The 12,250-nt window shown below is 61.2% G+C and overlaps 1 protein-coding gene across 1 annotated transcript in view; it reads left to right on the top strand.

Moving 5' to 3' along the window:
• DLGAP4 (DLG associated protein 4) overlaps positions 1–12,250 on the top strand; it is a 150,246-nt gene that overhangs the window by 96,823 nt on the left and 41,173 nt on the right. Inside the window, 4 exon segments of the mRNA XM_032127407.1 lie at positions 1,839–1,916; positions 1,918–1,954; positions 4,614–4,664; positions 5,699–5,948. Coding sequence (XP_031983298.1) covers positions 1,839–1,916; positions 1,918–1,954; positions 4,614–4,664; positions 5,699–5,948 — 416 coding nt within the window.

Below are 12,250 nucleotides of genomic sequence, written 5' to 3'. Positions count from 1 at the left end.
GGGGCTGAAACCAGGGATAGAGCCGAGACTGGGGCTGGAGCCAGGAATGGAGCTGGGGATGGAGCCGGGAATAAAAGCGAGGCTGAAGCCGGGGCCGAGGATGGAGCCGGGGAGCGGAGCCGGAGCCGGGGATGGAGCGGGAATAAAAGCGGGGATAAAGCCGGAACTGGGAATAAAAGCGGGGCTGAAGCCGAAGTCGAGGATACCGCCGGGATGGAGCCGGGAATATAAGCAGGCTGAAGCCGAAGCGGGGATAGCGCCGGGATGGAGCCGGGATGGAGCCGGGATAGCGCCGGGATGCAGCCGGGATGCAGCCGGGATGGAGCCGGGATAGCGCCGGGATAGCGCCGGGATGGAGCCGGGATAGCGGCGGGATGGAGCGCGGCCGCCACCTGCTGACCGGCCCTGGCCGCAGCCCCGGGCTCCAGCAGCCGAGGGACCCCGGGCTGTGGCTGGGACGGGGCGGCCGCAGGGACAGACAGAGCCGGGGCAAGGCACAGAGCAAGCCACGAGCCGTCCCTCTGCGAGGGTCGCTGCTCCTGTCGGCCGCTGCTCCTGTCGGCCGCTCTGTGACTCGGTTTCCCCGTGGGCAGGCGGGGTGAAGGCCGGTGGGTGGCATAGGGACGCTGCCCACCCCAGGACGTGGCTGGCTCATGGTGCGAGCTCACAGACAAAACCCTCAGCACGAGGGAAAGCCGGCGGTCAGCAGAGAGCATAGGGCGAGGGGTGTCCCATGGCCCTTGGTCCCCGCGTGGCCTGGGTGTCCCCTCCATGTCCCCTGGTAGAAGGGACAATTCCCCACTCCCATCCCATCCCATCCCGGGATGGACACTTCAGAGTCCCTGTGGGATGCCCACGCGCTGCACAGGGCGTGGCCTGCCCTCAGCTCTGCTGTCCCCAGGCAGGTGACGATCAGACCTCTGTACCCACGGCCCTGGCAGGTGTGGGGGAAGCGGCACCATGAGGGCCTCTGTTGGGATCACAGGCAATTCCAGAGGGAGAGGCTCCACAGCTGTCCTGGGCTGATGATGTCCCCCACCGTGTGCACCCAGCCTGTGACCAGCACTCCTTCACACACGGTCTCGTGGTGGGACAGAGCCCCAGGGGAGCCCCATCCTTCCCCATCCCTCCCAGCCCCGTGTGCCTGGTCTCAGCTGAGGGCTGCGCTGGGTCAGGTTCAGTGAGAGCCCTGCTCTCCTCCTGTGCAGAGCCTGCTGCTGTGCCCCATGACCTCGTGGCAGAGTTTCTCCCAGGAAAGCTGCACTGGAAATACTGATCCCCTGCTCGTGCAGCAGTGTCATTCCAGCTAGGTTCCCACTGGACTTCTTCCAGATAATCTTTTGGGTTCCTCTATACAACTGTAAATATATGTGTCTTGCAGTTGTTTCCAGTTGCAAAGTTCACAAAATACAAATTAGAAGTCATTTCTCACCCTGCCTCTCCCTGCTTTTGCGGCAATGCAGGCGGTGCTGTGGCTGGAGGCCAGCACAGATCCCACATGCTCCCTGGGGCTCAGCTGGACAGACTTGACACCTGCAGTGCATTCCTGGGGGCAGCAGAACCCAAAACCTTGTCCCCTCTCCTTCCACTGCACCCCGCAGCCCTGTCCCTGTGTGCCACGCCCGAGCCAGCGGCCGGCAGGGTGGGGAAGCGCTGCCTTCTCCAGGAGCCCGGCAGTGGACGCGATGCCCAGCATCGTCTCCGTGCTGCCTGTGCCTGGCAGAGGGGCCGTGGGCAGGGGTGGTCTGGCCATGAGCAGGGTGGTCTGGCTCTGCTCCAGCACTGCCCCAGCACTGCCCCTGCGTGGGGACACCCTCACACCCTCTCTCTGCTGGCAGGAGCCTGGACCGCCTGGGACTCTGTCGAGATACTCCTACCTCCGAAGTTCCCGACCTGGAGGAAGAATACAAACCAGATCTCTGACAGTGTCAACGAGTCCAGCTGCATCAACCAGGTGAGGTGCTGAAGTGCTGACCCACTGTGCTGGCACGGCCAGCGAGGGAGGAGGCCAGCTCAGGGGAGAAGGAGCATCTTCTTCCCTCTTCAAAACAAGGCACTGGCTGTGCTCCAGGAACTGCACAGGCTGTTCCTGGCAGCTTTACCAAAGTGTCATGGCCAGCTCTTTAATCAGGATTCCTATTAGACCTCCTTCCTGCAGCTTTGCCTCCTCTCACACTGCTGGTGCAGCCAAAATCCCTCTGCCACAGGTATGGTAGCCCAGAGGGGGCCCCACAGTGCTGGGAGAAGCTCAGGGCTGCTCTGGGTGCAGGGTCTCACTGTGTCACCCCCCAGAACCATCTGCAAGGCTGTTCAACCTTGCTGCAAGCCTCTCATGCCCACTGGGTGGGTCCAGAGCCAGGGCCAACCTCTCCTGGTGGTGTGCAGCCTGGAACCCTGCAGGGTCACCAGGGACAGCCACCCTGCTCAGCTCAGGACCTCACCCCTCATGCAGCAGACTGGACCCAGGAACAAGGTGCCCGTAGTTCGGGAGGCTGTCCTGCCAGCCAGCTGGAGATGTCTCTCTTGGATATTCCTGGGCCCCATGGCAAAGCCAAGGATGCCTGTGAGGTGCTAGCAGAGGGTGGCAAACCCCTTGCCACAGGGTGGGCTCATGCCCCGACCAACATTTGGGATGCAGTCGATGCAAAATGGGTCTAACTCCCTATGCTGTGGTCGTGGGTTACTCTGGAGCTCCTCAGGGCTGGGATTGCTCTGGAGCTGCCTCACAGGCCGGAGATAACCAGTGCAGGGACGAGCCTTTGCAGAGGTCCCGTGTGCTCATCTCAGCCCTTTCACCGTGGGGCAGCAATGGCTCCACAGCTTTGCCCAGTGAGCTCAGTCACCCTGGGCCTCTGTCCCGTCTGTCCCTGTGTGTCTGCATGGGGACATGTGCCCACACAGCTGCTCTGTGTGTGCAGGGGGGCACAGCAGCGGGGTGGGCATCAGGAGCCCCAGGGTGAGGGAGGTAAAAGGGCATGTCCTGCCCATGTTCCCATCCAGGTGTGGGGGGCTCTGAGCCCCTTGGCTGGAGTCTCCTGGTGCCCCAGAGCGGTGGGAGCCCTTGGAGGGGAGCCAGGGGGGAGCAGGGGCATTGCTGGGCATTGCTGTTCCCTGTGGTCAGTCCTGTCCCTCGTGCAGCAGCAGCAATGTGCTGGGTGTGTCAGTGCACAGCGGGGTCAGGACTGTTGTGGCCTTGTCCTCTGCGTGTCAGTCCGTGCTGAAGCCAGGTCTCTGCTGGAGACTGGGTCTGTGCTCTATCCATGTCTAGAGCTGCTTCCAGGAGCTGAGTGCAGCACCCCCATGGAGACATCAGGAGGGACTTGGAGCTGAAGGGTCTGAGCAGCCCTTCATGTGCCAGGAGCTGCCCAGGCAGCCAGCCCAGAGCCAGACTGGTGGCACTGGGATACTGGGGGCACACCGACTGCCGCAGCACCCACTCACATGTGGGGCTGCTGCCATCACATGCACTCTGCCACTGTCCCCTGAAAACCAGAGAGTTCAGCTGCAGCTGGTTGGGATTGAGAGGCCTCCCACAAACTGCACGTCTGTTGATCCAGGATGGAGCTGGTTCATCCGCCAGTGCATGCTGGTCTCATCCATCTCAGTGCCAGAGGTAGTTCCTGCCCTGCCCTCACTTTTGTGTGACCTCTAACACCTTCCTTGTGTGTCCAGCCAGACCCCAGTGTCTTCCCACATGGAAGCACCTCAACTCTGACAAACAAATCCTCCAGCTCCACCTTGCAGCCCTCTGGCAGTCCGGGGATCAGCAGGTGTGTGTGTCAGTACCCCCTGTCACACCAAGGGGGACAGAGCTGGTGACCCCAACACTGCCAAGCCCCACTGTGAGCTGTGCCCTGTGCAAGAGGGCCAGGCCCATCCCCAGAGCCAAGCCCCTTTCCTCAGGTACACTTAGAACTTCCCGAGGGGGTCGTCCTGGACAGGTGGTGCCAGGCAGAGCCCTGAGGGCGGAGAGGAGGAGGAGGCGGCGGCCGTGCTCCCACAGCAGGGCAGTGTCTGTCGGGGTCTGTCCGTCTGCCGAGTGTCTGCCGTGGCTTTGCTCTGCTGGGGAGGCAGAACAGCTTCTGTGTGGCTTCTTCTGGTGCGGGGACACAGCAGCGAGGTGGTCAGCCCAGCCCTGCAGGCTGAAGGACAGTTCCCCCCACGTGGAGCACTCGGACTGCCCACGCCCCGGGCTCTGTGGGCTGTGAGGTGCTGGCCAGCGCTGGGGGCTACCCAGAGGTGCTCCGTGGGAGCCACGGCCGCCTCGTCCAGCTGCCCCTGTGTGCCGAGGGGTGTCCCAGCACAGTGTGATCCCAGTGTCCCCTGTGGGCATACATGGATATATGGTGCACACAGCAGGCCGAATGCTCAGCAGCTTCTCCCGTGGTTGAGGTGTCCTGTGGAGCTTTGCCGTGTCCGTGCCACTGTCTGAGGGGCCTGTGTGGCCTCGCTTGGCATCTTACGAGCTCTGCAGTTTGTACTGAAGTGTCAGCAGCGGTGGCCCCAGGGGATGGGCGCCCCGCTCCCCTTGTCCTCGGTCCCTGTGCAGTGACTGTCTGTGTGAGGGGCTCCCCTGTTCTTAGCCTTTAACCTTCTCCAACTCTTTCTTCCAGATCTTTGGACCCCCCTCACTTATCCCTCAGATATTTACCCATGGAGAGCAGGTATTGTCCCACTGGCATTTCTCTCATCCTTCCTCACGGAGCTTTCTGGGGCCAGCCTGGGCACCCACAGCAGGGTGTGAGGCAGGCTCTGGGGTCAGCCCATGCCCAGGCCAGCAGCAGGAGAAGGAAAAGAGGAGAAGGAGACAGCACTCCTGCCCTGGGCACTGCAGGGCAGCTGGAGAGCTTGAGTCCTCGGCCCAGCAAGGGCTTAGGGACCGTCAGTTTTAGGGGGAAAGCAGATGAACTTCTTGAGCTAAACCTCATGGACTCAGATGCTGGGCAGAAGCAATGTCCTTGAGTGCCAGGAGAAAGAAAGGGCCAGGAGAGATGGATGTGGGCAACAGGGCCAGTCTCAGCATCTCACCTGTATTTCAGAACAGTCTGCTCTGGGCTGGGTCTGGTTTGACCTGGCTGAGCCTCTCCCAAGACCAAGTTTGCCCAGCAGCTGCCACAGGAGAGTGAGGCAGAGCTGTGAGCAGGGGGCAGGGAGGTGGGGGCAGTGGCAGAGCTCACCCCTGGCCACAGCCAAGCTCTCTCCTGGCCCTCACCAGGAATGGGGCTGGCATGGATTCCGAGAACCAGCCTAGGCAAGCGTGGGGGCTGTCCCCCAGCCCACACCTCTCCCCTGCTGTCTCCCAGTGTTGTCCCCCAAGGAGCAAGCTGCCCTGGTGGGTCTCACACCTGAGGCTGGGGTGTCCCAGCTGTGCTGGGACAGGGGCCCTGGCAAAGGCTGGACTGGGATTTTGGCCACACGTGCTCTCAGCAGCAGGACAGGGGGTGTTCCACAGGCACTGTGCCGGTGTCTCACCTCCAAGGAGGGGCCCCTCTTCCCTCTCTCAGCAGAGAGCCCCGGGTACCCTGTGCCCCAGCAGCACTGACCACTGACTACTGACCGCTGACCACTGACCACTGCACCTCCCGTCCCTCTGCCGTGAGCGGGACCACGCAGGAGCGGCCGGAGGGCGAGGAGCAGGAGGGAAGGGAAGGGCGGCCGCAGGCGGGGGCTGACTGGGGCTGCCCCTGTCCCCGTGCAGGCACCCGAGCCGGAGCTGGGGGAGCAGTACGAGCCCGTCTGCGACTCCACCTACAGCGAGGCCGAGTCGGCGGCTGCGGAGGTGCTGGACCTGCCTCTGCCCAGCTACTTCCGATCCCGGAGCCACAGCTACCTCCGCGCCATCCAGGCGGGCTGCTCCCAGGAAGACGACACGGGCTCCGTCCGCTCCATCTCCCCGCCGCCCACGGGCCAGCCTCAGCGGCAGGCAGGGACCCTGCCCACCAACAGCAGTGAGTGCAGCGGCGTGGGGGGCACGGGGCGAGCCAGCGGGGGACAGGGGACACTGCTGGCACTGCCTGGGGGCTGTCGAGCATGCGGGGCGCTGGGTTCGGGTACCTGCATCCCCAGCCGTGGTTGTCCATGACTTTTGGGGGCTTGTGCCCGAGAGGATGGGCAGCAGCTGATGTGGGTGCTGGAATGGCAGGCGGGCTCTGGGCGCTGCATCAAAGGAGGTGTGACCAGCAGGTCAAGGGAGCAAATTCCCCCTGCTCTGCTCTGCTCTCGTGAGGCTCCTCCTGCAGAGCTGCCTCTGGCTCTGGGGCCCTCAGCACAAAAAGACATGGAGCTGCTGGAGCAAGTCCAGAGGATGCCACGGAGATGCTCCAAGGGCTGGAGGCCCACTGCTCTAGAGCCAGGCTGAGAGAGGTGGGAATGTTCAACCTGGAAAAGAGAAGGCTCCAGGAAGATCTTAGAGGTTAGTGAGGTGCTTGCACATGGTGCCCAGAGCAGCTGGGGCTGCCCCTGGATCCCTGGCAGTGTCCAAGGCCAGGCTGGATGGGGCTTGGAGCAGCCTGGGATAGTGGAAGGTGTCCCTGCCATGGGCAGGGGGTGGGACTGGATGAGCTTTAAGGTCCCTTTCAACCCAAACCATTATGGGACTCTGTGATGACACATAGAGAGGCCCCAACATCCCTAGTTTTGGGGTACAAACAGGTCTTGCATGAGTTTTCAAGGCACTAACGAGCCTTCTCAAGCCCCAGAGCCCCCAGCATCCCTGTGCTGAGCCGTGGCAGCATTTCCATGATGCTCCAGGTCACTTGATCTGCATCACTTTGCATCATTTTCTCCAAGGCAGCCTGTGCCCTTCCCGGCTCTGGCCAGCCCCAGGTGAGGCTCAGGTGTAACACAAGGTGTGAGGAGCTGAGAGGTGCCATCCTGGGGATAATTTTGGGAACTGGTTAGAAAAGGTGATACCTTGGTGTTCCCAGATATGGTAGTGCCTGTACATGGAGCAAGGCAGATGCCAGAGCAGGCAGGAGGAATGCAGCACCTGCCCAGGGCTGTCTGTGCAGGCAGCATGTCCTGTCCCCATGGGGAAGCCGGGGTCAGGCCCAACGGGACGGTGCCAGCTCTGGCACCAAGGGGAGTTCAGAGCAGCCTCAGCTCATCTGCTGTGGGCAAAGCTGGCAGAGCACTGGGGTGGACTGTCAGTGGGAGACAGGCACATCCCAGCTCTGGGCAGAGTGGGCAGTGGGGAGGGGGCACCGGCAGCCTTCCTGCCTGGCTCCAGGCCTTCCCCCCCCCGAGATATGGGCATGACCTAACATCTCCCTGCAGAGGCATCCCAGCTGCAGAGGCATCCCAGTCAAGGTCCACAGGATGAGGCAGGAACTGGAAGAGATCCCCTGGGATGAATGGGCTGTTTGCTCAGCCCTGTCCCTCCTTCCTGCCACCCTCTCCACTCTGCTTCTGTCCCACACTCTTCCCACCTGGCTGCCCCTGTCCCACAGCCCTCTCCTTGCTGGCTCAGCACTGCTGAGCTCAGTGCTGCCAGTTCCAGGCTGACACCGGGCAGCAGCAGCAGGCACAGCACAGAGGGGGCTTCCAAATGGGTGCCACCCCTCTCTGACATGACCCTGCACAGTTCTGCTGGCTCCCAGAGCATCCCCCAGCCCTCCACGTTGGCTGCTGGGGCTTGGTGGGGGGAAAGAGTTTTGGCAGAGGGTTGGGGAGCAGGGAGGAGCATCTGTGGTTGTGCATGCACAGGATGTGGGAGGCAGGAGACACATCTGGACAGCACTCACACCCCTAATCAGCCATCTGGGCTCAGTTCCCCTGCAAATCATGGAGTTACTTTGGTTGGAAAAGCCCTCTGGGACCACTGAGTCCAACTGCTAACCCAGCACTGCAAAGCCCACCACTAACCCATGTCCCCAAGTGCCATATCCACGAGTTTTTTGAACACTTCCCAGGGATGGTGACTCCACCACTGCTGTGGGCAGCTGTGCCAGTGCCTGACCGCCCTGTCCATGAAGAGGTTTTCCCAAATATCCAATCTAAACCTCCCCTGGTGCAACTTGAGGCCCTTTCATCTCATCCTGCCCCTTGTTACCTGAGAGCAGAGCCAGATCCCCACCTGGCTGCCCCTCCTGTCAGGGAGTTGTAGACAGTGAGGTCCCCCCTGAGCTCCTTTTCTCAAGGCTGAGCCCCTCAGCTGCTCCTGGTGCTCCAGCCCCTTCCCCAGCTCCGTTTCCTTCCCTGGACATGCTCCAGCCCCTCAAGGTCTTTCTTGTCACAAGGGTCCCAGAACTGGACACAGGATTTGAGGTGTGACCTCACCAGTGCCCAGCGCAGGGGACAGTCACTGCCCTGGTCCTGCTGGCCACACCATGGCTGGTACAGGCCAGGTACCCTTGGCCTCTTGCCCACCTGTGCATTTTCAGCTGCTGTCATCCAGCACCCCCAGGGCCTTTTCTGTGCATCTCTGAGGCTCTGAGTGGCTGGTGGTGTAGGAGAAGGGCCTCCCAAGCAGCAGGTGGCACCTCGGTGGCATCAGCCTGGACCAACAGGGAGAAGTGGGTGCACTGTCACCTGCAGGTGTAATGATCACTGATGGCCTCTGCTCCATGCAGGGCTCTGGGATGACACAATTAAGAGCCCTCACCCAAACACATCCCAGGGACGCCTTTCTTCCTCCAGCATCCGTGCACCAGCCCAGAGGAATGGGGACCACCATGCTTTTGTGTCTGTAGGGACACATCCTAAAGAGGCACCAGCAGCAGCAGTGCTGGGGCCAGCACAGGCTTCTTGTTTCTTGAGGGCCATGTGGGGGTTGGATGCTAAAGCAGAGGGATCCAGGCACTGTCAGAGGGCAGGAGGAGGGGCAGCAAGCTCCGTGCCGGCTGTGTGGGGAGCACGGGGGAGAGCCCTGACAGCTGTCACACCCCTGCCACGCCAGTTCCTCCCACTGATGCCTGTGTCACCGGCACATTACAAGGCAATTAGCTCCCATTTGACAGCCAGCGAGACAGATGATGAGCTGCCCTCGATCAGCCTTAAACAAAGCTTTGTGCCTTGCGCAGCCGGAGACTCAAAAGCCCCAGTGGAACCTATTGCTCTAATTGCCAGGCGTGCGGTGACAGCCGCGCCGGCTCCCGAGCACCACAAAGGGCTCCCCAGCCCCGGCTCCTGCTTATTAGAGGCAGCTCTGGGAATTGCTTGTTTAATAGACTGCTTGTAATGCAGAGTGGAATATTTGATGTCCAGGGGAAACAGGAAAGCAGAGGTGAGCAAGCAAATACAGCAGGAAAGCTCCCACCGAGCCAGTTCTACCCAAGCTCTTCCCAGTCCTCCTTGTGCCATCTGGTTACACCACCCTTGCTCAGAGCATCCTGCTCCCAAAAAGCTCAGGTGTCCAGCTCTTTATCCTGTGTCCAGATCTGCTGCAGGGAGGCCAGGGCTGCACACACCTTGTGCCCATCCATATACCAGAACTTGCCAAGCCCAGGCTGGGCAGGAGAGCACCACCTGGGAGAGATACTCCCAAAGGTCAGGACAGAACAGCTGCCCTCTGCCTCTCACCTGCTTCCTGTCTTCTTTGTATTGCTTTTGTTTCCCTGTTTATGACTAAATTAGAGAGCTGGCTTCCGGGCCCATGGCTCTGCTGGGGACCCTGCCCTGCCCCAGGAGAAGGCAGGTGCCAGCCCAGTCCCCTGGCACTGATGCTCTTGCAGGGGCGGCAGGGCTGTGCTTAGGAGGATGGACAAAGTGCCTGCACCCCTCATTGTGCTGGCCCAGTCCCCAGGGGCTGGCTCACTGTGGGACGTTTCCACGGCTTCTGGGAAAGTCATGTATCTTCCTCCTCCTTCTCCTCCTCTGTGTGCCGTGATCCCGGGCTCTGTGTAGGCAGGCAGTTTCTGTTGCACTCCTCTCAGCTGTCATGGCCTTCTCTCCTGTGTGGGGAAGCAGCAGTGATGGGAAGGCACAGGGAGCTCACACCAGGCCAGGAGGCATTGCCAGCCAGGGGTGAAGCACCACTGCGGCCCCTCGCTAATCCCATCGGCCTGAGCTGACCCCACACGGCCTTTGGGAGGGACTGTTATCATTCCCTTCAGATTTTCTCCTTCTTTTTGACCTAGATTTCACGTTCCAGAAATAGCTTCCTCTGACATACAAGCAGGAAAGGGATTAGAGGGAGAGTGTGTGTGTGTATGTGTGTGCCAGGGAAAGATTTCTGTTGGATGCTCCATCAGTGTTTGCAGAGGAAAAAAGGGCACGTACGCACGTTCTGTGATGCCTTCATGTGTCTGTGGGACAAAGAGAAATTCATGACAGCTGTTTCTGTCCACATTTGCCAGTTCATTTTTCACCTCTGATCTTTCCCTTGTTATTATGGAAACTCCACCACCGCCCTGTGCCCAGCCAGCGCTCCCTTCTCCCCAGGAAGCTGTACCATGGGCACAGCCCTGCTCTCGGCTCCACCCCCAAACCCAAACCATCTCTGTCTTTATGTGCCTGGTGCTCTTTGCTGCCAGATCTCAGCGCTCCCACGGGCAGCACCCAGGCTATGAGCTCGCTGCCTGTTGCAGGCACGTGTCTGGCACCCAAAAGCAGCTGCAACGGGTTTGAGCCCACAGAATTGCCACTTCCCCAGGTCCCTGGGAAGGGGGGAGCTGCAGCCACACTGTGTGATGCTGTGCTGGCACAGACACAGGGGAGGTGAGCACGGCTCCAAGGTCCTGGCCAAGCCTGCCTGCTCCCAGCAGGGACCATCTACAAAGGAGTAGAAACAAAGGCAGCTGTCAGCATTTCCCTTTGCTGGTATGGTCAGAAAGACAAGTCCTTGCTGCTTGCTTTTATCAGTTTTGATAGCAGGAAAGGGAGTTGGTGCTGTCCTCGTGGGAGAGGAGAATCCAAAGCACCAAGGGGTGCCTCAGCTCACTCAGAGCCTCTGGGAGGGCAGCACCAGGAGTCCGTGCACGGTGCTGTGCTCTGCCCGTGAGGAGAGCTGGCTGGAGGGCAGTGTGCCAGGCACACAGACACCTGAGGTCTCTCCTCAGGTCAAAAGGCCTGGTGGCCTCCCCACATGCTGGCCATCCTTGTGACCCAGGTGAGCACAGAGCTGCCCTGACACCAGGCAGTCACGGGTGCCCCTTTGTGTCCCCGCTGTCGGTGATGCTCAGCCCCTCTGCAGCTCCCATGGCCACAGGGCTCGTGCCACCGCTGGGGCAGCCCAGCAGCAACCAGCGGTAGCCTTAGCTGAGACAGACACACACGTGTGCCAGGAGAGCAGGGCTGGGTGGGGTTGATCGAGGCTCTGCAAACAGCCTGGAGCATTTTCAGGATGTCAGACAGTGCAGGCAAATGAGGGTTTCTTTGTGTATGTCTTGGTTTGGGTTGCTTTTCTTCTCCTTCACGTTCTCTCATTATCGTTTCCATCTACTGAGCCATGACGTGGGTATTTCTGAGGGTTCAGGAAGAGATTGGCAGCTCAGAGCTACCTGGGAGACCCTGAACTGAAAACAAGTTTCCGTTTTTCCTTGGTAGGCAGCGGAGTAGGGAGGCCCTAGGCTGAGGGTCCCAAGGCTCAGGGCTGACTCTGTGATCAAATTGTCCTTCAGCCCCATTGTGCTGCTGCTTCCCAGAGCAGAAGCAGCAAATCTGCAGCAATTCGGTCGCTGAATGCCGAGGGCGGCGGCGGCGGCTCAGCCCTGCCTGCGGAGCCGGCAGCGCTTGAGCTCAGTGCGCTGTTTCCCACGGCGCTTTGATCGCTCCTTGCTGCAGACCACCCCTTCTCCGAGTGCTGGGAGCCCAGCGAGCCATCAATAAATCGCAGCATCAAGGAGTGATGGGAGCAGCGAGGGGCCGGGGCAGCACACGTGCTGCTGGCGGGAGCCACGCGGCAGCACCGCTGCTCGCACAGCCACGAGCCCTGCCCAGGGCCGGGCACCACCAGTGCCCACGCCACGCTGGGCTGGTGGGCACCCTCTGCTCGTCTCGGCCGGCCGCCACACAGAGTGGCTCTGCCCTCGCAGAGCTGTTCCCAGCCCCGGTCCACGGGAGCCTTGCGCTCAGCTCCGTGTGCCGGCGCAGGATCTCAGGGAGAGAGCTGGATGCTCCTCCAGCACTCTGCGTGGCTGTGCCCAGGGTGCAGACCCGGCAGGTTCTTCCCGCAGCCCGCACGTTGTGCCAGCCCTGCTCCCCTCCGCACCTCCATTCTCCACCAGCCCTGCTCTGGCAGCCCCAGGGGAGGCACAAAGCACAGCCCCAACACAGCGCCCGCACCCGCTGAGGCTCCCCTCCCTCTCCCCGT

This window comes from Corvus moneduloides, chromosome 17, assembly GCF_009650955.1.
Source record: "Corvus moneduloides isolate bCorMon1 chromosome 17, bCorMon1.pri, whole genome shotgun sequence".
In the NCBI taxonomy this organism is placed as follows: domain Eukaryota; kingdom Metazoa; phylum Chordata; class Aves; order Passeriformes; family Corvidae; genus Corvus; species Corvus moneduloides.
This window is presented reverse-complemented; position numbering and strand designations above follow the sequence as displayed.